General features: G+C 35.1%; 5 protein-coding genes and 2 non-coding genes across 7 annotated transcripts; 4 read left to right on the forward strand and 3 right to left on the reverse strand.

Annotated features, from left to right (window-relative positions):
* Window positions 1–6,414: 6,414 nt before the first annotated feature.
* On the reverse strand, window positions 6,415–8,886 carry LOC106403231. Its single transcript, XM_013844081.3, has 7 exons — window positions 8,698–8,886; window positions 8,364–8,530; window positions 7,997–8,290; window positions 7,710–7,926; window positions 7,151–7,621; window positions 6,833–7,077; window positions 6,415–6,742 (listed from the first exon to the last, which is right to left on the reverse strand). Exons 1-7 carry the CDS (start codon window positions 8,869–8,871, stop codon window positions 6,574–6,576), a joined length of 1,737 nt encoding a protein of 578 aa, XP_013699535.2. The 5' UTR covers window positions 8,872–8,886; the 3' UTR covers window positions 6,415–6,573.
* Window positions 8,887–8,919: 33 nt separating this feature from the next.
* On the forward strand, window positions 8,920–9,005 carry TRNAM-CAU. The gene is given in 2 exon segments: window positions 8,920–8,957; window positions 8,970–9,005. It is a non-coding gene; the product is annotated as a tRNA-Met (tRNA).
* Window positions 9,006–9,114: 109 nt separating this feature from the next.
* On the forward strand, window positions 9,115–9,235 carry LOC125589632. Its single transcript, XR_007325807.1, has one exon. It is a non-coding gene; the product is annotated as a U6atac minor spliceosomal RNA (small nuclear RNA).
* A 312-nt stretch (window positions 9,236–9,547) lies between these two features.
* LOC106403220 (pantoate--beta-alanine ligase-like) lies at window positions 9,548–10,779 on the reverse strand. Its single transcript, XM_022709277.2, has one exon. It carries the CDS (start codon window positions 10,541–10,543, stop codon window positions 10,118–10,120), a length of 426 nt encoding a protein of 141 aa, XP_022564998.1. The 5' UTR covers window positions 10,544–10,779; the 3' UTR covers window positions 9,548–10,117.
* A 32-nt stretch (window positions 10,780–10,811) lies between these two features.
* Window positions 10,812–13,006, reverse strand: LOC106403212 (protein SULFUR DEFICIENCY-INDUCED 1). Its single transcript, XM_013844063.3, has 4 exons — window positions 12,765–13,006; window positions 11,824–12,036; window positions 11,523–11,678; window positions 10,812–11,376 (listed from the first exon to the last, which is right to left on the reverse strand). The coding sequence occupies exons 1-4, from the start codon at window positions 12,882–12,884 to the stop codon at window positions 10,960–10,962; spliced, it is 906 nt and encodes a 301-aa protein (XP_013699517.1). The 5' UTR covers window positions 12,885–13,006; the 3' UTR covers window positions 10,812–10,959.
* Window positions 13,007–17,771: 4,765 nt separating this feature from the next.
* LOC125585084 lies at window positions 17,772–21,076 on the forward strand. Its single transcript, XM_048753473.1, has 4 exons — window positions 17,772–19,551; window positions 19,617–20,139; window positions 20,211–20,310; window positions 20,384–21,076. The coding sequence occupies exons 1-4, from the start codon at window positions 17,772–17,774 to the stop codon at window positions 21,074–21,076; spliced, it is 3,096 nt and encodes a 1,031-aa protein (XP_048609430.1).
* A 177-nt stretch (window positions 21,077–21,253) lies between these two features.
* Window positions 21,254–25,717, forward strand: LOC125580658. The gene is made up of 4 exons (XM_048745536.1): window positions 21,254–21,267; window positions 21,360–21,647; window positions 21,729–21,959; window positions 22,199–25,717. The coding sequence occupies exons 2-4, from the start codon at window positions 21,483–21,485 to the stop codon at window positions 22,658–22,660; spliced, it is 858 nt and encodes a 285-aa protein (XP_048601493.1). The 5' UTR covers window positions 21,254–21,267; window positions 21,360–21,482; the 3' UTR covers window positions 22,661–25,717.
* The last annotated feature ends 193 nt before the right edge of the window (window positions 25,718–25,910 follow it).

Raw genomic sequence — 25,910 nt, forward strand, 5'->3', positions numbered from 1 at the left:
ATCACCCTCTTATCGATTTATTGAAATTTGGCGATTTATACTTTTGTCTATTATAATTTGAAAAAAAAAATTAACTAGGGGTAATAACAAATCGGGATCACCGATATTATAATATAAAAAATTGGATTTATGAACTCGTGCCACATGCAAAATAATTGGTTGATCAATTATTACAAGCAACATCTTTCATATGCACATCAAAAAAGTAATCCATTTGACTTCAAATCTATTATATTAAGACAACGTGATATAACGTGTTCAACTTTATATGATACTAGTGGTTGGCCCGCCCTACGGGCGGGTAAGTTTACAATAAAATTATTTTATATTAGATATTTATTTATTTTATTGATTGAAATTTTTTTATTAATCAAAAAAATATTTTTATATTATAATTTTTAGGAAATTTACATTAAATTGTATTAATAAAGGTAATATGTTTTATTCTAAAATCAAATTGTAAATTTTATGAAATTAAACAGTTAAGAGAAATGTAATGATTTATATTTACTCTTTTTATTTCTATTTCACTTTGATATAGTTGAGGAAAATCTAAAGTAAGAATAGCTAATATTTTTAGAAAAATTCTAAGAGTATATTTTTAATACTATTACAATAATTAATTTTATCACGATAATAAATTAATCCACTTCCAAACTAAATCAACTGTAAATATAATATAATGTGATAAAATCATAAGAAATTATATTTTAGAGTAATATATATGTTTATCAAAAAAGAGAGTAATATATTAAATAGTTTCAATAATGTCACAATGATAATTAATATCTATATTATTTAACAATAAATGATGTTTTATAATATATGTTTGTTTCAGTTTATATTAGATTTTCAAATTAAGTTATTTGGTCTATGATGTTGGTGTTTGTTTCTTAAGAATTGTTTTCATGACACAAATCCAACGAAATCATAAGACAAATGAAAATCTAGATCCGGTAAACTTCCACGTATTTAAAATTAGTTCATACATTACATGGGCTGCCTATGTAACGTGGTGGATGGATGTTAGATATAAACCTCTGAGTTTATATCTATGTGGAAACATATCCCTGCACAGTGAACATGGATAGATCAAATATCTATTTGATAGATGATTGGTCGGTGTTTTCTTTTTACTTTTTGGCTTTTGGGAGTAGACTAAGATGAATTTGGAAGAATGCAACATTATTTCATTAACGTTAGTTTCGTTGTTTGTAAGGTTACCAACTTACCAAAAAGTGAAAATTAAATCAAGACAAATGGAATAAGCTGAATGAAGAATTTATTGTTTGAATAATATGAAAACATATATCGTAGGATCAGTTTGACCAAAAAAAAAAGGTTGTATCAGAAGCTTTTAAACTTTTTTTCATTGCTCAAGAAATAGGAGGGTTAAGCTGGCAAGTGAGTTGACAGAGCCAATTAAACCACCGGTGAAGGAGACCTGATCTCCTTGTGGATTATGCATTCGAGAAGCAGCGGTTCTGGCTCTTATCAGAGATTTGATTTATCTTGAGTGTACACTCCTCAGCTAGAACCAGTGTCTCCTTAAAAGTGTTTCAGCCTAAAGCAGGTTGAACATGTGCAGTGGTAGTTTCCAGCCTCGAGATATGATTTATCTTGAGTGCACCACTCCGCTTGGATCAACATCACTGCTGACGTCGAGGATTGTCTTGTTGGCTATCTTCACATCTCTTTCCTTATCGATATACCTCCCATGGAAGAACTTGTCAGCTTCAGCAATTATGTCTCTGAAAGTGATATTCCCAGTTCTGCTGAACTCATGGTAATTCTAGTACTTATCTGCATCATAACCCTTACGTGTCTCTTCCTGTTAGTAAAAGAGCTTGGTTGCAATCTGCTACATATAAGAAATTTGGTCTTAAGCAAATTTGTGAGCTAATAAATGTTTTCCTGATATCTCATTGACTTTGAAACATAAAATAAATCTACCTGATAAAACCATGCGGATTAGTGTAAGCGGCGAGCAAATCCTTGACGGTACACTCTATATGCTATGACGGGGATGTTGGCCTGCTTCTCTTCATCAGTAACATTGGATGGGGGTTGTTGTTTGACCTGAACCTGGCTCGTTGAGATGCACTAAAAAAAACAATGAATAACATAGCCATGTGCAAATTTCATATATGTGTGACTACCGATAACAACGGGAGAGAGATTAAAAAGGGTCGATAATATGAAGTTGTACCTTGTCATTAATCGAGAGCAGCTCCACGCCAATGAGCAAACCGACTTTCACAGAATTCCTGGCTTGACAGAACCGGAAAAACTTCTTTGAAAGAGACAATATGAAGGTGATTCTTGAAAAGCTTATCTTCCTAGAGCTCCTGAATATGATCTTTTTTTAACCAAAGTAAGAAAGTTATGAATCAATCAGCTTACTGTAGACTAATAAAAAACTAAGTTCATGTGATGAAAGAGAAGCGCCATAGCACAATACTAAGAAAGAAACATGTCGTTTATTAGCATACTTTTTTTTTCCTTCAATGCTCAATTGGATGCAATCAGAACCTGGGCAGAATAACTAAAATCAAGTCAAATCAACAACTACCACAATCATTAGAGTGAACGCCAAAGAATAAAGTAGAATTATGTGAGTCATAAAATGATTAAGATGTTGGGTTTTACTACAGATTAAAAACGAATCAGCTTGGAGAGCCCATTGATTACCAAAAGATTATAAGAGGACTCGAGTTTCACAAAGGAAGGGAAAACCAATACCAAATTGGAAGGAAGTATTACAGCTTTCCAAATCTAAAAAGGAGCTAGTTAATTAACCTGTTTAACAGCAAGAAGCTAGCTCTTCCTTCTCTCTTCCATGAATACTTCGTCTTCCTCGCATGCATCATCTTCTCATCTCAATCACAATTATATCTACAAATCTCACCGTGTTCGCTATCACGGAACTCCTGTCACCTAAGGATTAGGTCGAAACCATCATCAACCCGCTGCCACGATCCCTTCGATGTAATTTGTTGCGAGATCACTTATTCCTTCAATGTGAATCCTCATTTTCTTAAGAATTGTTCTCTTGTGTTAGCTGCATGATGGAAGGAGATAAACAGGAAGAGTAATTACATTGAAAAGTCGTTTCAATGGGGGATGCACAGAGGCGGTGAGAATTTTGGGTAGATGAAACGGCGATGGTAAGAGCCGGAGATATAAGAGAATATGTTGTTGGGTTTAAAGTAATGAAGCATATATTTGTCATTGGCCCATTCGTAGAAAACCACGATTCAGTAGACAAAAAAAAAGTAGTTAAGAGAATTGAAAATAAAACTGCCAGGTGTCACAAATTGCCCTATGCAAAGTGCTGAGGTGGCTGCAGGAGGTGAGAGAAAACTCTAAATTATTATTATAGATAACTTTTAAATTATTTGAAACATCTATATTTTTTCATATAATATGGCCTCTTCCAGTTAACCCCTAATATAATCCAATCATAGGAATTTAATCATAAGTTTGTCAGGAAAATGATTAAATATATTAAAAGTTGTTTTACATTTGATATTGATATACTCAAATTTATCCTTGAGACATTTACAATTTCAAAATGTGATATATATCACTTAAAGATCGAATCTACGAAGATTCAAATTCTCAAAAGATTTCAGTGTTCGTATTAAGATAGACAAGTGAACAGAAAACCGTAGATATAAAAAAATTAAAACGAATTGTAATTGATAGAAGAAAGTGTTAGATTAAGGGCATCAACAAGTAATTTAGAATTATAGACAAATAATTTTGAAGGGTTTGTTAAGTACAGTTCTACCACTCAAATCACAGCAATCAACTCAAACAAATTTCATTACAAAAACTATCTATGTCTAGATTTAGAATGTCAAATTTCTTTGTGAAATTCAATCAATTTAGAAAATCATTAAATTCAACCATTTCAGACCATCATTGGATTCGAATTTGATAAGTCACTAAATCCATACACCAGGTTTCTTTACGGATAATTATTTAGTTCATCTCAAAGCAGGAAGCTCTGACAAGTGCATCAATATTGTTCTCATTAAGAACCAAACCTTGTGAGAACAGTTTCTCAAAGCTTTAGTAGATGTTTCCAAGCTCAGAACCTGATTAAATTAATCAGTCGAGGAGAATTCATGATCTTAGTTTTGTATTTCAGTAGACATCGAGACTTGTTTTCATGGCACATTGCCTTGGTAGCATTTAGCTTTTTGATCCTAGTGGCGCAAGGCCTGATCAGACGAGGAGATCGTCATAGCACTTCAAATGGTAGTCGATCATTTAGTTTTGGTCGCTGGTTCCTAGTCTGGAGCAGGAAACCAGAGAAATGACATGTTGCAGTGGACATTTTGTTATTTTGTCGTCGAGGTTGGTGTGCCCTCTATGCTAGCTGCTAGAGGTTTCCCGATTTACCGTTTAAAAAAGGAATCCTCAGTTATTACTCAAGAGTCAAGATTCACCTTATCTTCTTGGTGACTTCTCCAAGAAGCACAACGACTATTTTAGGGCCTTTAAATGTCAATCCTCCCGATCCTCCCGATCTTCTAGTTTCTTTTCTTCTCTTGTTGCAATCTTCATATTCCGTGTTTCGACGCTCCTTAAATCTTCTTGCTCAATCAAATATCTTTTTTTACGCTTTCTTTCTTCTAGATTCAAGGGTTTAGTCATGTCTTCTCCTTTTTTCATTTTTCCCTTAGATCCCTTGGATTTTTGGTTTCTGATACTCAGATTGTAAGATGGAAGGTAAACCTAGCCATTTTTGGGTTCTTCTTTGTCTATAGGCAGTAGGGTTAAGGCTTTCAACCTCCGCCATTAGATCGATATATCGAGAAACCCGAAAAGTCATGCCGGTAACTCAATATCGATTCTCCTAAAATCTGACATTTATAAACCTTAGCTACTAATGTTTACTAGAGCACTAATATATCTTAAAAAGAGAAAGTATGTAAATGTCATGATATTAGGGCATCTCCAACCCTACTCCATTTTCAACTCCAAACATCATTATGGAGTAAAACCTTCTCCAACCCCACTCCATTTTGGAGTTAAAAATGAAGTAATGGCTAGGGTTACTCCATTTATGGAGTAATCTTACCCATTACTCCATTTTGGAGTTGAACTTTTTTTATTTATAAAATGGTCCTTTGAATCTTTTATTGTCAAAGGACCTGTTCGTTTTTGGAAAAAAAATGTGTTACATGACATTATGACTACATGTATAATTTTACATAAGATGATAATTGAAGATGAGCGTGAACTTGATGCACCAATTGAACTTGGAAGAGAAGCTCCACCTCCAGATATCGAAATTGCAGAAGATGAAAATGTCCGATTTCAAAATTTTCTTGCTCGATTTAGGAATATCAAAGATAAAGAATCTCATTTTTCATTACGAAATGCATTAGTTGATCATTTGTGGGAAAAATATTCTAATGCTCATTGTTGAACCTATATATATGTTGTCTTTTTTAATGATTTCTTGTACTATTTAATAATAAATATTTAATTCAAATAATTTATATTTTAATTATTATCGTAAACATAAAATAATTAGGGTTAATTGGTAAATTTTTATAAGTATAAGATTTTATTTGCAATTATTAATAAAATAAAAATGAAATTATTTAAGAAATATTATTTTTGGAGTAGAAAATGGAGTAATACATTGGAGTAAAATCTTACTCCATTTTGGTGTTGCACCATTTTGGAGTAAAAAATGGGGTAATACATTGGAGATGCTCTTAGTGTTACATAACTCCATTATTGGTAGCTTGGTTTGAGACCCAACATATTCTCCACAGATGGCTAGTATCTTTCATGGTAGTATCATTGTTCTTCCAGTATATTTTATGTACTACTACCCAAAAGCACTAGCGGCCCCGACTTTTGAAAGACCACAAGCTAACTGAAAAAAAGGACTGAAAATGGTATATTCATGGTTCAAATTTAAGTTGTTGAGATTAATGATAGATGACTCACTCCTCTAGACTAGAAAAACTTTTGGAAAAGTTTGGCGAAATTTAATTTATACTATTAAGGCTAGAAGTCCATGTTTCCTTAGCTTCCCCAGAGAACCGGGCTATCCAAAATAGCCATGCTAGATTTATATTTGTTTGTTAGGTCTACATCACTGCGAATTTGGTAACTCTTGACACAATAAGTAACGAGGCCTGTGTTTCTTGTTTGACCTTGTCTCTGTGTGGATAAGCCAGTGACGATTTCCTGTATGTTTGATCTGTGAAAAAAGATGAAAACCCCTTTCATTTATCTCTCAAACTGTGAGGTTTTAGAGTCGGTAACGCAATGCATCACTCAAGTTTTTAGCTTTTTCAATTTTTGATAGTACTATATAGGTCTATGATGTTACAAACAAGCATCCTACCTACACACCACACATTGTTTTTTTTTTCCGAAAAATATATGTTGAATTATCATTATTGTTGTTGAATCAATGTGCCAAAAACTGAAAGTTTTGTCTAAATGAATTACACCAACTTATCATCACTTACCAAACAAGAATCAACCAAAAGGGCACACCAAGAAAATAAATTTACTAATCCCATGTTGTATGAGGTTTCATTTCCACCGGAGAGATTGTCTAATGCCAGTAAAAATGAGTCCAACTGATCTACCGATCAAGGTGACAAGAAAGAAGGATATGACGCTACTCACTTTATCCACCACCACTCTTATGATTGGCATCCCGATGTCTGATAACTCCAAAAACAGACTGAAGTAGTACCTCCTGTACACACACACATCAAAACCCTTTCTCATGTTATTTAAGGTTCTTGTGATCCTGAGGCAAAAGTAAAAGAAGATAAGAGGTTTTTACCATCCTGATAAAGCCTTAAGCTCCTTTGTTCGTTTAACAGGCAATGAGAAATCACTTATTACGGAGTATCGCAACGGTGATGATGAGGCAGCTTTAGCTTTTCTCCACCAGCTATGGCTTTTTGTTTCACCACCACCATCAGGGTTGTTGATCACCTGAGTTTGAAGAATGTAGAGGTCAAACCGATCCTCATACATAGACACAACCGCTTCCATGTTCTGATGCAACCACTGGTACAAAGCTACCTACCAAAGTAGAAATGAAAATCTTTTAACCCTGAGAGATGAAAAGTAAAAGTGAAATTAAAACTTTTTTTACCTCGTTGCGTAGTTTTTGAAGTGCTCTACTAGAGAGGCTACAGATATCTAACCCTCCTCCACCGTTCATCTCATCTGAAAACTTGCTGTCTACGGAAATGAGCTCTAGGTAGATGCTGGCGACCCCATCTGCTAACGTTATCATCAAGTCTTCCAAAATAGCAACTCCATGAGTGCGAAACAAGCTCAGGTCATAGCAGGAAGCTTTCCTTAAAGATCCAAATCTATGGAAGTATAAGAACTCTGCAAACAGATCCTCCTTGCCTGATTTTCTTATTTTATCAAAGATAGCTTCCTTTTCATTTAGCATTTTGATCAGCAAAGGAGTCATCGCAGTGTCAGAATCAGTGTCTTCCACACACAGTTCCCTCTTTAGCCAAACGGTGCACGCTCCTTGATATGCTTCACTGACAATATCATTAAAACTAACCTTCCATTCATCTGAACTGATTGTGTTAGATATCTTATCTGTCTGCAGAACACAAATACAATAGCTTATCACAAAAAGTATAAAGAATCACAGCAAACACTAAGGCTGGAGAAAGGAGGTAGAAGCTGACCTCTTCTTCAAGTTTCTGGAAGCAAGACAAGAGCAAGTACAACTGTGGCCTTTCGGATATCGCATACAAGCTCAGAGGAGGCTTCCCTTGGGGAGGTTTGGGTTTCAGGACTCTGCTTCCAAGTGTACTCTCACGCTTGACGGCGTCTAAAGAATCTAAAAGCTTTCCTTTCACCACATCCCACACAGACTCCAAATCACCATCAAACTCTGTGTCCCTAAAAATGAAGAGTATAGAAATGTAAATTACACAACAGTTTGCATAGATTCTTTATCATCTACTCTTACCTACCAGAAGACTCTGAAGCTCCAAGATATGGACTCTCCTCCTCCACTGTGTTCTTTTTAGAAGAGTAACCAGAGTTTCGAAGAGGGATCACTCCAGCCATATACGTGAGGAAAACACTGGTCATGAGGAGAACTTGGTCACCGATAGGAACCCAACCGGAGCCAGCAACAGCATCAAAGTCAGCGAGAGATGCCAAGCAAGTACATTTACAAGAAGACGCTCCAAGATTCAAGGAAGTAGAGACACAACGTCTCCGAGCTTCCCCTGATGGTTTCCATGTGATGTTAGGCTTCCTACAAAAGTAAAGGCATCGACTTTTGATCAAGAACAACAAGAACAACAACAAAGTTAGCTTAAAGCATCAACCTTTGGGTGATGTTTACAGGAGGGTTCCTGGAAAGGCAGCTCCTTTGAGTGAAGTGAGCTTTGGGCATCCCCAGGTGAATGTGAATGCAAGAAGATGAAGACACAGCCATTGGTAAAACTATAGAGCTCGAGACTATAACATGTCTGAGGAGATTCTTGAGGTCAATCTCTAACATCACAAGAAGACAAAACCAAACAAAAAAAACTGAATTCAAGATTCTGATTGTAAAGCAGAGATAACATAGAGACATCCTAAGGAACAACAGTTACATTCATGTTTCAAACAAGGAAGCTAGTCAAATAGGAGCTTCAGGGAGAGAGATATAACACTTACGTTAGCAGAGAGGAACCAAGAGAGAGGAGAAGGATACACGCAAGGACGAATTGAGAAAAGGAGCAGAGATGATGAAGAAGAAGCGGATTGGGGTTGTGCGTATCTGAAAAGACCGACTCCTCTCTCTCTCGTCGTGACCCAACGACAGAGACAAAACAAGACCAAAAGCACCATGTTTTGTTTATTAGATTAATAGTATTAGTGGAGGAAAGTGAACAACATGGGGTGGTGGCGCAGTTGGCTAGCGCGTAGGTCTCATAGCTATCTGAGTAATCCTGAGGTCGAGAGTTCGAGCCTCTCTCACCCCATACTTTATTTTATTTCATTGAAACGCTGAGTTTACTTAATCTCGTCCCACATCGGATATTAGGTCCTCTTAGTTTCAATATATATAGAGCGAGTGAAGGACGAGTACTTGTGTTCGTAGAAAGGAGAGATGGTTGGCATCTCCTCTGACAGAGACGGGATTGACCTTCGGGTCCTGAACACATCCGGTTAAGGCTTTCCACCCTCGGGTGGATCTAAACCCAATTTTTTTGGGCTTTTTTTATTATTTATTATTGAGCCTTTTCTTTCTCAGATATGTTCTCTGTTTCTGCGAAGAGCTTGTCAACAACAAATGATCTAATTTTCTTACTACATAATTCACCTTATTTGCTAGATTTTTGCATATTGATTGTGATATTTTTACTCTTTTTTTTGGCTGTGGTAATGTGTTGTTTAATATAAATGGTTCTGCTATGGAAGCTGAAGGGCTGAACCATTGGCCGATGTACAAAATGGAGGAACAATGATTTCTACAGCTTTTCTTTGTTTGGTACTTTTTCTACGAAAGTATGGTCATAGCCCATCTGTAAAGTATAGTTTATTCTTAGAGAACAACAAAGTTGGGTCTAAAATCAAAACAGATGAATGAGATTACATTGGAGTTTGGCAATATATCGTTAGTGCTACCAACCTGTTTATTTCAAACAAACATGGCAAAGCTGATATAGTTTACACCCATTCTCATCCTTCTTCTCTGTTTGCCATCTGATGCACATTTTTTATTCAAATTCATTCCCAAGTTTTTTGTGAATGGACTAGAGATGAAATTTGATGCGGACAGTTAAGGTCTAGACAGCAACATTGATCTCCATGTTGTCTATGAGCCTAACTGTTCCAAATCAGGCAGCAACACAAACCACTACTCCATTCTTTATCTCTTTTACTCCTTCAAGAGTTTCCAAGTGCTAACTGTACCCTTTGCCTCTTTTTACCTGAAAGATGAACATTCCTAGAGCTCATCGTAAGTCCATCTTTTTCTCTAGCTATATCTGATCCTACAATGACATAAAGGACGCAAAATGAGAGAGACATCAATCTAACTACTCTAAATCTTTTTAAGATTCTCACCATTCTCTGGATAAGCCGCCATTCCTTACCTAAACACAGCAACGTCTGGTAGCAACACCTCCAAAGAAGACAGGCCTGCTCTTCCCACACAAACACACGTCTCATGCGCTAACCCACTCTCCTCCACACAGCTCACCACCTTCCCACCGCCGCCACCGCTGCCGTTTGTCTTCTTCCCTCCGCTGCCTCCACTGCCGTTTGTCTTCTTCCCATCGCCGCCGCCGCCACCGCCGTTTGTATTTTTCCTCCCGCCGTCATAATTATAGAGGTTTCTTGGATTGAATACGACAATGACATCGGAAACATAGGAGGGAAGAGCTCGAGCTTGGTGAGATCGCCGGTGAAAGGATGGACGGACCAAACCAATCGTCTTCTCTTGCGATCTCACGCCTTTTGACCATCTTCTCATCGTTTCTTTGTCTCTTATAACCTCTGGTTCTCTGTGTCCCATTATCGGAGAATCTTGATCGACTTCTAAAGTGACGGATTTGATGAATTTCCGACAAGATTTGAGGAAATTCCGACAGGGTATGATGTCTGTAATGTGTTTGTCGCTGTTCCCGCGCAGATTACAGAAAAAAATTCTCAAACCAAACTTAACCAAGCTAAAATTGATTTAAACCGAACCAAATCGAACTTACTCGGTCAGAACCTAACACGTCACACTGACGTCAGCCATGACGCAACTAAAAGACATCATCAACATGACATTAATCGTGTTAAAAAAAAAAGTAAAATGACATTATTAATTGTTGTTGTTTTTGTATATACAAATTTACATAAAAAACATAACACATGTATTTTCTAACCCATCAATACTATTAAACATGAACTGTATGATACATAAGAAACATGAAATGCAAATCATTAGCAAACTAACTGATTTCTAAAAGAGGAGATCTGTTCAAAGATTGGGAGTCTCTTAGATCTATAATTACTGGCTGTCATCTCTTCAAGCCCAATGGCAATAACAAAGTCATCGTCTAAGATATTTCCCAATACATCCTCCATCTCAGCATCTAGCCGACGAGGTAACGAAGCCTCTAGCTCACTCAGAAGCTCATCCGCTCGTTGCCTTGTTCTACAATCATCTGCACCTAAAACCCTAGAGGTAAATACATCGTCAAGAAGGGCTCTTGCCTCTTCAAACCTGCCTTGTTTGATAAGGCACATCGCTAGGTTGCACGATTTGTTAGCGTCTGGCTCAACCATCTGAGCTTTTCTGTATACCGCTTCTGCGGATAAGTACTTGGCTTGTTGCATATATGCCCACCCCAAGTTCCCCTGTATATTTATTCCAAGTAGACCGATCAGTCTGTTGTGGTTCTATTATGCATATTTTACATAATCTCTTAATTGCCAAAAAATATATTAAAATTAACTTAAAAATGTTTATGGCTCAGCCTTGAAAACAAGAGTATTATAATTACCAGTAGTCTTGCGATTTCTTGTTGAACGGTCACTTGAAACTTTTTGCCATGGGATCTAGCGGTCTTGGTAGGTTTACCATTGAAAGCCTCTCCTTGATAGATCTGCCTTAGCTTCCTCTTTAACAGCTCAACTTGCTCCTCCATTCTCCCGCACTTCTGTTCGTTGTAAGAAAACACTCCATGTGAGTGTTATGACAACAGAACATACAGTTCCTATGTGTTGATTCATGGTCTAGTACCATATAGCAACGGCCAGTAGACTATTTACTTGCATGTTATATTAAAGTGCAAGTAGATAAACCTTGTATAGGTCGATGAGGACATTGTCTAGGGAATCTTGGGAGTTCTTGGAACAACGAGGACGAAAGGATTTGATGGCTTCGATGGCCTCTTCGGGACGGTCAAGTTGTTTCATAACGACAGCCATGTCTTTTAGAGCACTATCTACTCTGTCTCCTGTGTTTATGGCTTTCCAAAACCACACTATTGCCATCTCCGGGTTCTTCTCTATCAACTGCAACCAACAAGATTACACAGTCTTAGTTACTAGTAAACTCTTTCCATCTGAATATATACATTAATATATAATCAAGTGTGTTAGAAAAAATGCTTATCAAAAGTATGATATGATGGGCCAATTAAAAAATGTTGAGAATAGTATTCTTTGGGACGTAAAGACTTTTTTTGCACCATTCTAAGGAAGGAAAAGTAAACGCGAATATTATTTGCGAGAATCAGGACCGTTTGGTGCAACCTGTGACTCTCATATGCACACCTAAACATCTACTTTCTAAATACCATAACATATTATTTTGGTTTTATTGCATAATCAGCTAACAGACAAATAAACTTAAAATAGGATTGGAATAAGTGTGACGCATAGTTTTGATTAAATCTAACAGACTTGCTTCGTTTTGCTTAATCGATCAAGTCGAGTTATATAAGCAATGATTTTCAAAAAAAATTAAAAAAGGTTCTCGGCAGACACAAAATATTAAAAAGGATTATTTGTAATTTCTCTCTTTTGTAAGAAATTTCAGGCAAACAATAAATAAAAACACAGAAACATCTAATCCAGATTACACCAAATTAAATTTACACTAAAAATGTATATATGTACTTATACTAATTTCCATTAAAATCCATTAAACAGTAAATAAAATTAACATAAACTATCATACATGAAAGAGATTGTTAAATATGATTCACATAAAAGAAGCTAAGAAGAAGAAGAATATGTACCTGAGCATGTTTGGCTTTGACATAGGGAGTATCCCCACAAGGGACTTTGTGAATCACATGAAACAGTTCATTATCTTTCACCAGATTGCTTCTTGTTGTGTTGGTATTATTATTCTTCATCTTCTTCAAAAGCTTATCTTTATCTCTTTCTATCTCTCTCTCTCTCTCTCTCTCTCTCTCTCTCTCTCTGAATAATTAAGTATGCAAATGTCTTTATAGACAGGCTGTGAGAGACAACTTCTAAACTATATGTTATATATGCGTAATGTTGTAACTGTAGCAAATGAATGAGGACAACATTTCGTCTCTGTTCATAGAATCTGCCACATCACCTGGAGACTTCTTACCACGTAGGTGAACGAGCTAAACGTGTGTCATTTTACCATGCATTGCCACTGTACATAGTTATGCTATTAATAGCCAAAAGATTTTTTCTTTTTCGGTGCATATATATCACCAAATACTATGTACACTGTATACAGAAACTATCAATGTTCTTGGTTAAGTTGCCTCACGTTATTGTCCGTCTCTTCCGCTAATACTCGCTTCCTTCCAATAACTTACAAGAAAAAGTATTTTTCTTGTTAAAGTACAAGAAAGAGTATTCATTTTTGTTTGTACAACAATATATTTTTTCTGTTAACCGTTTGCAACATTTAACACTTATATTTTTCAAAAAAAAACATTTAACACTTATATGTGAAGTTGAATTTGTGTTTCTAATAGTGCTACGCGTGTCATTTTTATAATTTATTGGATTGCCAACTTATGACATGTGTACGTGTCAAATGAATTTTAATCAGGTTTTTATACATTGTAATTCATATCAGAGTTTTACTGTATAAATTGGCCAATTTCATAACATCCAAAACACATATATAATGTCTAAATTTAGATGTGTATATTAAGTTTAGCAACAAAAAAAATTAATGTAAATGATACGTTCCTAATGTTTTATATATAATTGTCTACATGTTTGTATATTGCTAGCTTTTTAATAACTTCATGTGATTATTATCTTGTCGATCACTGATTTTTCAGTGTTTAGGTTTTAGATTTCGTGTTTTTTTTTAATGATTTCACTATTTCTTTAAGGTATCGTAGTTAAATCCCATAAATGTGTTACTGTAAGGGCATATAGTACATTACTATAAGTTGAGTTCATGCCGAGTGGTGCAAGGCATTTTCAATCTTTAATATCATTTAACATAAATATTCCCAAAAAATATATTAAAAAGTTTCAATGTTTCATCGTCATATTGACCATTGAAACACTTTAAAGGATAAATGATTAAAAAATCTAAGTGGTTACCACATCGTAATATGTTATAATAAAATGAGAAGGGTAAATAATCACATCATCATCATCGGATCCCCATCATCACTCTCAGAAGTTTATGTAGAAGTTCAATGAACGTGGACAGTATGGGATTCAGTATACACTAGTTAACAATAGTTGCCGCTAAGCCGCTTATACCAAACGAACCGCTGATCATACTGATATGACATGGGACCACAAACACTCAGCACATCACTCCTTTGGATTTTGTGAAATATCATAGTAACAATAATAACAATAAGGGAATATTTACCCAAACAAATCTTTTAACCTAGAAAAAAATGCAAACATACCATCTAATGACAGTATATATATATATGTAGCACCCTGTGTTTGGCTCAATGATGCTTTTGCATATTTCTAATCAATAGAATATAAACATGCAGAACACTGACAGGTAAGTTCTTATTGTTAATTACATTTAGTCTTCCCCTAATAATACTCGGCGTTGAATATTATATATATGGATCCGAGAGTAGGGGAGAAATCACATGAATCTGGACTGTTTCTCAGCATGATTCAAGAATGATTTGGTTGCTTAGGTCTATTCAATTTCTGCATACTTAGCTATTAATTAATATTATCTTTATCTTTGTTTTAAGAAACTTTGGCCCATTAATTCCTTATAATTAGAGTGTGGATGCTCGCATTTTAATACTTACAAACTTGTTTGATTCCTTGGAAATTTTTTATTCTTATTTACCTTCTAGTTGAATTCCACCCAGAAAACTTATAACCGATTTAAGTCATTTAACTAATCTGCAATACTATGTCTTATCTAGAATCGTCTTTTTCTCATTTACGTTTAGTAGGCTAATTGTTTTTTCCTTTTTGTTAACAGACTTTATGTCCATAATTTTTTCACATGTCCTAAAACATCTTTTAGATATTTTAACTTAAATAATATTTTCTTATTTCACAAGTGATTTGAATTTATAATAGCTTCAACGCTAAGATCTGATGGAGCATCTCAGATTTTTTTTTAAAAAAGGTAAAATGCATGAGATTGTAGAGAAGCGGAATCTCATTTGAGAACTCTTGAAAGACTTTAACTTATTAGTGCCATTTGCCAATAATTAATTGATGTCACATTAAAAAGGAAAAAAACTAATTATCAAAAAAACATATTAAAATAAAAATACTTTGGACTGAAACTCAATTTGAGTATGACACTAATCAAGTTGCTCTTAGAACACATTTTATACTATTACTATTTGGTAGGATTAAGTTTACGAATATAATATATAGTATCAAAACAAAATCTCTCGTAAAATTTTGTCCATAGTTTTATTAGATATTTACAATGACATACCACTAATAAATTTTTGTTTAATATAATTAATTATATTGCCTAAAAAATATTCCTAAATAATGGCTAACCGATTTTTTATTAGCAATAAAATCTCAGCATAATTATTCATTAATTAAAAAAATGCATAACAATTCACACACTAATTATCAAGATCTCAAGTCCACATATAATAAAATAATATGTCATTATCAATAGAATAATGGGTCCTAATTAAAATATTTGTTACGGGTATATATTCCTTAATTACTTATATTATAAGTTATAACTAACTGCATCATAAAATTCAAATTTGGATCAAATCATTGTCATGCTTTATAAAAATTGTACGCATAATTTTATATATTAATTTTTTTTTCTTTCATGTATAACAATTGGTTATTATAGGCATAGTGTGAAATAACATATTATTTTGTATACATATTATATTACACTGTATGTATACGGATGTTAGATGTTACTTTTAGTTGAATTATATTTTCTTTTATTTAATTAGCTGAATTATTTGAAATTTAAGAAAAATCTATTACTTTGAAAATATACTTCCATGTATTCATTCAAATTTTTGTTATATTAAACTTGGTCACAAAACATTTCGATCATTCAAAATAAAATAATTAAAAAACTCCTACATATTAATTCTAAGATTGCATTTCAATAAAAATATTAAAATAATGTACAAGTCGGATTGAACCAACATTTTAGCACAAATTTCATTATATGATATATATATCTAAACTGATTAATAAAAAGTATGAGTTATAAAAATAAAATCAAAGCAAAACATTTTAAATAAATAAATTACTTATAATATGGTTTTGAATAGTTTTAAATTTACTAAATTTTAGTTTATCTAAGAAAAACAAGCATAATAAATTGTACATATAATTTTTTATAACTAAATACAAACCTAAAAAAAAAATTATATTAATTATAATTTTGTTAGATAAAAATATTTAAACAAAAAGTTAATTATGCGCTTTGGTCAAAATCTAGTTAACTCATTACATATGAATCATACCAATTTGGCTAATAAGACAATAGAGAAAGGCAGAAAGCTCGTCGTCTTGTAGATGCCTCTGGGTGTTTTCACGATTAGTTCACGAATTGAAAAAAGAATCTGCTTTTGAGTATATTGAGAGTTAAATTAAACGTGTTAGAAGGGTCGATTTTTTTACAAACTTGCACTTAAATTTGGTTTGGGTCCCGTCATCTTCTTTCAATAATTACTAAGTGGATTTCTTTTATTTATTATATCAAGAAAGAATTTGATAGACGTGGAAATAAAAGTTGGAGATGATGATGATGAGTTTATCTATCTTTGTCACATATCAGCTTTAATTTTTCTTTCACACTAACACTAGTAAAATACATCGCTACAGCCACGAACATGCCACACGATTTTCGTAGCAAAAACGTAAGAGCTACGATGTAGTTACGATATGCTACGAAAAAGAAAACGTAGCCCTTTTCTTGCAAAACGTAGCAAAGCTTGCTACGAAATTGCTACGAATATATTCGTGGCAATGTTCTCCTACGTTTTGCTACGTCTTTAACGTGGGTATCGCTATATATTAATATTTTATCTTAGTCGGCCAGAAAAAAACAAAAAAATAAGCTTGCCACGAACAGATTCATAGCAAGCCGTGGCTAGCCCACCGAAAAAAAATCCCATCAATCCAATCCTGCATTTAAGGCAGTGATAAATACAAAAAACTAAGCCACGAAAATGTTTCATGGTAAATTTCGTGACTAGTTTTCTCAGTGCAATCACATCTGTCTGGTTGTGTGCAGAAAAGATTCTAATATTTGCCACGAAACTAATCGTAGCAAAACCGTAGCAATTTTAGTGGTAATTCGTAGCAAAAAATGTAGCAAATATCGTGGCAAATCATGGCAAAAACGTGGCAAGGTATTTTCTATATAAGCAAGCAAACCTACGAGAGTTCTATCACATTGCAAACCATAACAACAATCGTGAAATCAAACCATTTTTCCCTTGTGTTAAAAAAAAACCATTTTCCCAAAAGAAAAAAAATAGAGAGAAATTTCAATGTCTTATTATTTTCAAAATCGAGAGTGGATGGATCGACACATTGATCCAGTTGATAATAATGTTTCGAGAGAATTTAGCGAAGGTGTTGAAGTTTTTATCGCATTTGCCTCGAGTCAAAATTCTTTTATGGAGCGAAAAACCATGCTATGTCCTTGTGTAAGTTGTGGAAACCGAAAGCAACGTGATGTAAGAACCGTATCCCGCCATCTTTACCGAGTCGGCTTCAAAAGTAATTATTATGTATGGTCAAGCCATGGAGAAACCTACTATGACGCTGGAGAATCTTCGACGGGAGGTCAATTTATGGGAGATGAAGCAAGATATGTAGGCGGACCATATGAAGAGAACATTCCTGGAGGAGACTTTGGGTCAACTGAAATACCGGAGAATTTGATGGAGGAACCCAACGAAGAGCAATATGAAGAAGGAGTGTTTGAAGCTTTTGAAGCCGCTAATCAACCACTATATGATGGATGTGTTGAAGGTATTTCTCAACTATACTTGGCATCTCGTTTAATGAAAGTAAAAACTGATCATAATTTGGCGGAGTCATGTATGGATGAGTTATCACAAACTTTTAGAGATGTTTTGCCACAACCAAATATAGCTCCTGAGTCATATTATGAGATGAAGAAGCTGACGAAGTCGCTTGGCCTCCCTGTCGTGAAGATCGATATTTGTGAAGATAATTGCATGTTATTTTGGAAAGAAGATCGCGAGTTGATGGCGTGTCGGTTTTGTGGAAAAGATAGATATCACCAGAAGAACCATGGAAAAGGGAAAAGGCGTCCAAAACAGAGAATGTTCTATTTGCCTATTACGGAGAGGTTGAAGCGTCTTTACCAACAAGAGGCTACTGCATCACAAATGCGATGGCACGCAGAACATGAGTCGCCAGAAGGAGAAATGCACCACCCTTCTGATGCAGCAGCGTGGAAGCATTTTAACAAGGTATATCCTGATTTCGCTGCGGAAAGTCGAAATGTTTATCTAGGATTAGCAACAGATGGATTTAATCCAGTGGGTATGAGCGGTGAATCCCACTCGGTCTGGCCCGTCATCGTAACCCCATATAACCTACCTCCTGGTATGTGTATGAAAAGAGAATATTTCTTTTTATCAGTACTAGTTCCTGGGCCAAGGCATCCAAAGAAGAGCATTGATATCTATCTGCAGCCGTTAATTGAAGAACTAAAAAGTTTGTGGAGCGATGGAGTCGAAGCCTATGATGTCTCGAAGAAGCAAAATTTTACGATGCGAGCCGCACTAATGTGGACAATTAATGACTTTCCCGCTTACGGCATGATGTCCGGATGGATGACTCATGGCCGTTTAGCTTGTCCATATTGTCTTGATGATACAAAGTCTTTTTGGTTGCAACATGGAAGGAAGCATAGCTGGTTTGACTGCCATAGAATGTTCTTGCCTAGGAAGCATCCTTACAGAAGAAATGTCCAAGCTTTTCGAAAGGGGCAGACGGTAACTGATGATCCTCCACCATGGTTGACGGGAGAAGAAATTCTTCGCGAAAGAATCAACAACATCGAAGGACTGAAGGAAACGGTCGATTGTGGAGGAAATGGACACGAGAAACCTGCAAGCACTATAAACGGCTACGGCAAAGACCACAATTGGGTGAAGAAAAGTATCTTTTGGGAGTTGCCGTATTGGGAAAACCTGCTTCTTCGTCATAACCTGGACTTCATGCACGTTGAGAAAAATTTCTTCGATAATCTTATCAACACGGTGCTTAATGTTCCCGGGAAGACAAAAGATAATGCAAAGTCGAGGATGGATCTACCTGATTTATGCAGACGGTCTGAGTTACATATGAAGGATGATGGAACGATGCCAGTCCCGATATTCCGGTTGTCGAAGGAGGATAAAAAAGAATTTCTGCGATGGTTGAAAAATGATATAAAATTTCCAGATGGATACGCTTCAAAGTTTAGTAGGTGTATAGACGAGACGAATAGCAAGATTTCAGGTCTGAAAAGTCATGATTGTCACGTCATTATGCAGCGACTTCTCCCATTCGCGTTTAAGGAATTACTTCCCAAAAGTGTTCACATTGCCATTTCAGGTACATAATCTTAATAATTAGTTTGATATGTGTTATGATTTCTAACTCCTATTATTTTTTTGTAGAGATAGCACTCTTCTTTCGTGATATATCTGCGAAGATACTTAAGCACGAAGATGTTGCCATTTTGAAAGAAAACATTGCGGTGAAGCTTTGCAATTTGGAGAAGATTTTTCCACCTTCGTTCTTCGATGTTATGGAACATCTGACCGTACATTTAGCAGACGAAGCTGCTTTAGGTGGTCCAGTGCAATATAGATGGATGTATCCTTTTGAGCGATACATGTACCATCTGAAAAAGAAAGTTAAAAATAAGGCACACATTGGAGGTTCCATCGTTGCACAATATGTGAATGAGGAAATATCTACCGCTTCTGCTAACTTCTTTGGTAATCCACAAGTGGTACCTGAGGTTCCACTTCCCGGAGAAGTTCGGTTTACATATCAATATCCAGATGTGCCTAACTTTTTTTATCACGAAGGTCGGGTTAGTGGAAAATCTGAAGAGAAATGGCTAACCGATGATGACTACACCGTCCTCCAGACTTTTCTGATGCTCAATTGTGATACATTCGAACCCTACGAAAGGTACTTTGATTTTTTTTCTTGGTTATTGTTTTAGAATATCTGAAGTTATAATCTCTTAAAAAAATTCACAGGATGTTCGAGGAGTTTGTGATGGAGAGAAACCCGTATATGTCTGGTAATGACCTACAAATACTGAAAGACCAACAATTTGCCGAATGGGTGAAAAACTATGTGAGTTTCCGAGATTATTTGATTTATAATTTGAATGAAACTTATCAATTATAGATATAAATTAAATTAACAGGTTGTGCAAGCGAGTAACACATATGAGTTTCCGATGTGGATGTTGGATTTTGTACAAGGTCCGCAACGTAAGTATAAATCTTGGCCGATTTACCATTCACGTGGCTACTGCTTCCACACACATAGCCATGGACAAGATAAGAAAACCCAACATTACGGTATCCAAGTTCGTGGAACCACAGATACTGACTATTACGGTTTGATCGAGGAGATAATGATGGTTGAGTATTTTGGTTCTGTTGGACTGAAGGCCATGGTTTTTAAATGTAAGTGGTTTGATACAACTGAAGGTCGGGGAATTCGAAAACATAATTCAGGAATCGTTGATGTGTCTCCGCGCTGGCAGTATGAGAAATATGATCCATTTATCTTATCTGGTAATTGTGATCAAGTTTGTTTTATTCCTTATCCGCGGGTACGACATACATCAGCCAACGATTGGTGGGCATGTACAAAAGTTATGCCTAGAGGGGTTCGAGAAACGTCTGAGGATGCTCTTGTTGCGTTACAAGATGATACACACAACCAAGTTGTTGCACGGAGCGTGATGGTGCGCATTGAGACGTATGTTGTCGAAGATGATTCAGATTATGAATCCACGCCAAATGTTCCTGCTAATGACGAATACATTTCAGAAGATGAATTAGACGAGGCTTGTACTGATTCGGATTCTGAATCTGATTCAAGTTCTTAGTAAGTTTGTTGTTTATGAAGTTTTTAAAAATTGTAATATAAATAAGTAATCACTTGGTAATTTGTAGTTTATGAAGTTTAAAATTTTTGTAATATAAATAAGTAATTTATGAAGTTTTAAAATTTATGAAGTTTTAAATTTATGAATTTTTTTAATTTGTAATATATAATAAGTGGTGGCATGCGTTCATTGTAAGTGCTTCTTTCCCTCTCTTTTTCCCTTTCTCAGCTATAAGTAACAATCAGTGTTTAACTCTAATGACTTATATTATGTTTTTTTGCAGCAACACTACTACTGGGAGGACCAATTCCATGATGAAATCTACTTGAAATGGAAGAAACAAACTCAGGTTACCGTCTGTGGCCGCATCAGCCAGAAAAGGAGAGATAACCGGCAACCTTCCTACATGTCAGACGCTCACTGGGCAACAATGGTTGAGAAGTACAACACTGAGCAAGCGAAAAAGAAGAGTGCAAAAGCTGCAAAATCTCGTAAGTCTGCTCCAGTTGGGAAGAAGATGCACAAGCACGGTGCAGGCCCACGCTGTTTCCTTAACATTCAGTATAATATGGTAAGTTTTGCCTTGAGTTTATTTTCTTAATTTTTTTTGCCTTAACTGTTGTCTAACTTCCATCTGTTTCCTTTCTTATAGATGGTTGATGAAGGTTTGGATGAACCACCTTCATACACAGCCCTTGCGAGGAAGACTCACACGGGTAAAGACGGCTCCTTCTTAGACGAACGTACAGAGGAGCTGGTGCTGGAGGTTGAGGAAGCCGTTGAAGAGATGTTACAAGATGGATCTCCACATGGCGACAGTCAAACCGACTCCACTGCTGCTTCAAATGCAAAGCGCTACCTTCTCAACCAAGAATACATCAAGGTCATCTCTTCTCTCATCCTCATTTTATTTATTTCAGCTTACTGGAAATGCTTGTGTTGTTTAATTTAATTATTGGAAATGCTTGTGACTGTCTTAGTTAGTTATTGGAAATGCTTGTGACTGTCCTAGTTAGTTATGTTGCTTGTGACTGTCTTACTTAGTTATTGGAAATGCTTGTGACTGTCTTACTTAGTTATTGGAAATGCTTGATTATGATTATTTTTCCTTTCCTTTTGCAGAGAGGAAAGACAAAGAAGGGCACAATCTATGGCCTTGACAGTGCTCAGTACAAGAACAGCAGTCCTTCTGTGCCAATTCCTGTCTCACTCAAGCGCAACCTTGACGTGGATATGCGCATGTCTGGCTTCGAGACCACCATTTCTGAAGTCAAGGAAGACATTGCTGGAGTCAAGGAAGATTTCACTGCTTTGAAGACAGAGATCAATGCTTTCAAGACTGAAGTCACAGGGGGGATGTCTGCAAGCCAAGCAACTCTCAACATTATTCTGCAAACTCTCCAATCTCAAGCTTCCACTCCTGCCTCAACTGCACAACCATTTCAGCCTCAAGCTCAGCCCCAAGCTCCAGTTCAATCTCATCATCAGCCACAACCTCAAGCTCAGTCTACGGCTCCACCACAACATCTCTCGACCAATACCCATTCTGATTTAGATAGGTGGTGCCAAGAACTTGATATGTAAGGTTTGATCAGTTCATGTATTAAGCTACAATATTTTGTGTACTTTGGTTCAAATTCATGGATCTTTTGAATGTTTGAATGTTTGAAACTTCAACTCTTATGTAATATATTTCGGTTTCAATGATATTATGACTTTCTATTCGCATATAGCATTTTATATAAATTTCAAATTTGTTTTTTATAATTGATTTTAATTTTTTTTTTATAATTGGTTAAACTAGCCACAAAATGTTTCGTCAGTAAAACGTAGCATATGTTACGAAAGAAACCGTGGCAAAACCGTGCCTGTTGCTACATTATATTTCGTATCAAATCGTAGCAAGTTACTGAAATCGTGGCAAGCGTTGCCACGAAAACTTTCATAGCAAAACGTGGCACTTTGCTACGATTTTTGATACGCGCTTTTTTTGCTACGCTCGTATACGTACGTTTTACGTTTCGTAGCATTTCGTGGTTTCTGCTCCGTATAGCCACGAAATCTTGGTCATAGCCACGAAAATTAACGTGGCTGTAGCGATGTTTTTTACTAGTGTAATTTCTTATTATAATAATTATATAAACAAAACAATCGATTACTATACCTATTTTCCTTTAAGAAAACTATAGCTCGGAATGGTAACATCGGATTGAGCGGTGCAGGACAAGCGGTTTGACTGCGGTGCGGTTCTGACAGTTATAAAAACGTATAGATATATGGTATATGTAAAGATTTTTGTTAATGTTAACTGCGGTGCGGTGCGAGACGGATGTTACCATTCGAAGCCTATGTCCAACGGTCTATTATATTGTCTTTTGAAGAGTTTATGAACTTTTGTTGTTGTTAATCAGTATAACTGATGATAAATCTCAATTTTGAAATTAAATTATAAATCTTCTACTTCAGAATTTTTAATGAACTATTAATCAAACTATTAGACCAATACGATTTATATACACAAATTATTTAATCCATCTTACCTTTTAATCAAATAGTTGCACTTCAAGCAGTGGCATAGATAGCTTATAATTATATGGATCATATAGGGTTAGTGTTGGACAAATAAACCAAATCTGAAAATCTGAATAAAATCCGACCCGATAAAAATGAATCTGAACCGAATTAAATCAAACATAAATACTGAATGAATCTTATTCTACGGTATTTCAGATTATGAGTTTTACCCGAACCCGAATTGATATCTAAAAACATGAAAAGTTTAAAATCTCAAAATACTCATATCTAACCAAGCTCAATCACAAATAAATATCCAAATATATATTTTTGGTACTTGGTTAGTATTGCTATTTTTATGTTTTGACACTTGCATTTGAAGTTGAGTTATGAATATATTTGTTTTTGAAATTTTAAAAACATTGTCTTATTTTTCAAAAACGTTGTCTTATTTTGAAGTTTAAATAATGTTTTGTTACGTTTATAGAGTTATTAGTTTCAACTTGTATATGTATTTCTCCTCTTAACAACAAATTTGAATCAGCCACCAAGTTTTTACTAGTGTAAATTGTTTATATTTGCCTAGTTTGTAAACTAAAATGTGTATTTTTAAATAACAAAAAAGTATTTGCATAACTGAAAACTTGAAGTTGAAACAGGTTCATCTGGGTTTATGATGTGTTACTATATCTGAACCGAACCTAAGAAAGTTCGAACGGAATCCGAACTGAATTTTGAAAATAGCCTAATATGGTCAAATTCAAGCTCCCAAAAACTGAAACTCAATTGAACTCAAACCGAATCCGAATGGATATCCGAATCCAAACGTACATATGACCCTAAAGATTTTCGTAAGAGAATTACTTCTATTTATTAAAAAAGAAATCTGATGCGATATTAAAAGTTTTAACTTATTGACCCTTTGTAAGAGGTAGTCATTATCACATTGACCTCAGTAAAACAATAAGCTGCCGCTGGCGTCAAGGTGATTGCATACAATTAAATGGAAGGTTTAATATGATTCTATACTATCTTTATCTTTATATTAAGAAACTTTGGTCCATTCCTTAGAGAAGCTTCCATTTTAATACTTACAACTTGTTCGATTCCTTGGAAACATTTTTTTATTCACCTTCTAGTTGAATAATCTTAGGGTTAATTATGAAGATAACGCATTACATTACCAATCATACCAATTTAGATACAAAAATCTTGTAACACAATAATAGATAAAGCTCGTCAAAAAGACGTTTGTTGAAAGTGAGCTCACCATGTGGCGCGCCAACACATACAGACCCGTCACCCGGTTCTCACTGAGTCTTATAGATGCTTTTGTGTGTTTTCACAATTAATTCATTGTAAACGTTAGGAATTGAAAACAGGATCTGCTTTTGAGCATCTTCAGACTTGTTAAACGTGTTAATAGGGTCAATTTTTAACAAACTTGCACTGAATTGGTTTGGGTCCCGTCATCTTCTTTCAATTATTGCTTGAGATAGTTTTCATTTAGGGCCTTTCATTTATTATATCAAGAAAGAATTTGATCCAGGAGGAAATAAAGTGTAGATGGTTTGTCCACGGATCAGCTTTATTTTTCTTTCAAAGTAACTTATTATCAAAATTATTATATCTACAAAGTAATCAACAACTTTATCTACTTTTTTCAAAAAAAGAAATATATATTAAATATCATTATCTTCCCATAAAGGGAATCTGACGTCGACAAGAACGCTTCACCAGATCCTGCGTGAAACCCTAATCCCCGGTGGTCGAATTTGCGAACCCGGCGACCCTCTATCGTCCTCAAAATAGAGTATGTCGGTCAAGAGTTTGACGAACCACCAGGGCTTCAAAGCTTATATTGGAGTCTTCCGCACAATGACTTTTCCGAATCACGAAGAGGGACAAGAAAGTGCATCCAGAGACACCAAAATCTATTTTATCTACTTTTACTTTATCTACTTTGCTTTATGAAGATTTGTGTACTGTCTTATTCGTACTATACTTAGGTCAAACTGTTCTACGAAAATTCATATTTAATATTTTCCATTTTTATCATATTAAACAAAATTTATATGTAATTTCCTGTTAATTATTATTGATAATAAATCATTTTTGAAATTCAAATTTCATATCTTTTATTTTAGAATCATAAATAAGAGTTTGAATCAAACCATTGGACCAAGGATTTATATACACAAATTATTTAATCCATTTTATAGTTTAATGATATAGCTACACTTCAGAGCATCCACATTAGTGAACCCCATGAAAGGGGTTCACAAAATATTTTTTTATTATTATTATTTTTTGTTTGATT

The sequence above is a fragment of the Brassica napus genome, chromosome A2 (genome assembly GCF_020379485.1).
Source record: "Brassica napus cultivar Da-Ae chromosome A2, Da-Ae, whole genome shotgun sequence".
In the NCBI taxonomy this organism is placed as follows: Eukaryota; Viridiplantae; Streptophyta; class Magnoliopsida; order Brassicales; family Brassicaceae; genus Brassica; species Brassica napus.

Bases quoted from the DNA above. Each gene is read 5' to 3' on its own strand.
- LOC106403212 (XM_013844063.3), bottom strand. From the start codon at position 12,884: ATGAAGAATAATAATACCAACACAACAAGAAGCAATCTGGTGAAAGAT. The intron at 11,679-11,823 runs GTTTATCTACTT...TACAACGAACAG, and splicing joins TCCTCATCGACCTATACAAG to AAGTGCGGGAGAATGGAGGA. The intron at 11,377-11,522 runs GTAATTATAATA...ATAAATATACAG, and splicing joins AAGAAATCGCAAGACTACTG to GGGAACTTGGGGTGGGCATA.
- LOC125585084 (XM_048753473.1), top strand. From the start codon at position 17,772: ATGGGAGATGAAGCAAGATATGTAGGCGGACCATATGAAGAGAACATT. The intron at 19,552-19,616 runs GTACATAATCTT...ATTTTTTTGTAG, and splicing joins TGTTCACATTGCCATTTCAG to AGATAGCACTCTTCTTTCGT. The intron at 20,311-20,383 runs GTGAGTTTCCGA...TTAAATTAACAG, and splicing joins CCGAATGGGTGAAAAACTAT to GTTGTGCAAGCGAGTAACAC.
- LOC125580658 (XM_048745536.1), top strand. From the start codon at position 21,483: ATGTCAGACGCTCACTGGGCAACAATGGTTGAGAAGTACAACACTGAG. The intron at 21,648-21,728 runs GTAAGTTTTGCC...CCTTTCTTATAG, and splicing joins TTAACATTCAGTATAATATG to ATGGTTGATGAAGGTTTGGA. The intron at 21,960-22,198 runs GTCATCTCTTCT...TTCCTTTTGCAG, and splicing joins TCAACCAAGAATACATCAAG to AGAGGAAAGACAAAGAAGGG.
- LOC106403231 (XM_013844081.3), bottom strand. From the start codon at position 8,871: ATGGTGCTTTTGGTCTTGTTTTGTCTCTGTCGTTGGGTCACGACGAGA. The intron at 8,531-8,697 runs GTAAGTGTTATA...GTGATGTTAGAG, and splicing joins CTTGGTTCCTCTCTGCTAAC to ATTGACCTCAAGAATCTCCT. The intron at 6,743-6,832 runs GTAAAAACCTCT...GTGTGTGTACAG, and splicing joins CTTAAGGCTTTATCAGGATG to GAGGTACTACTTCAGTCTGT.
- LOC106403220 (XM_022709277.2), bottom strand. From the start codon at position 10,543: ATGGGACACAGAGAACCAGAGGTTATAAGAGACAAAGAAACGATGAGA.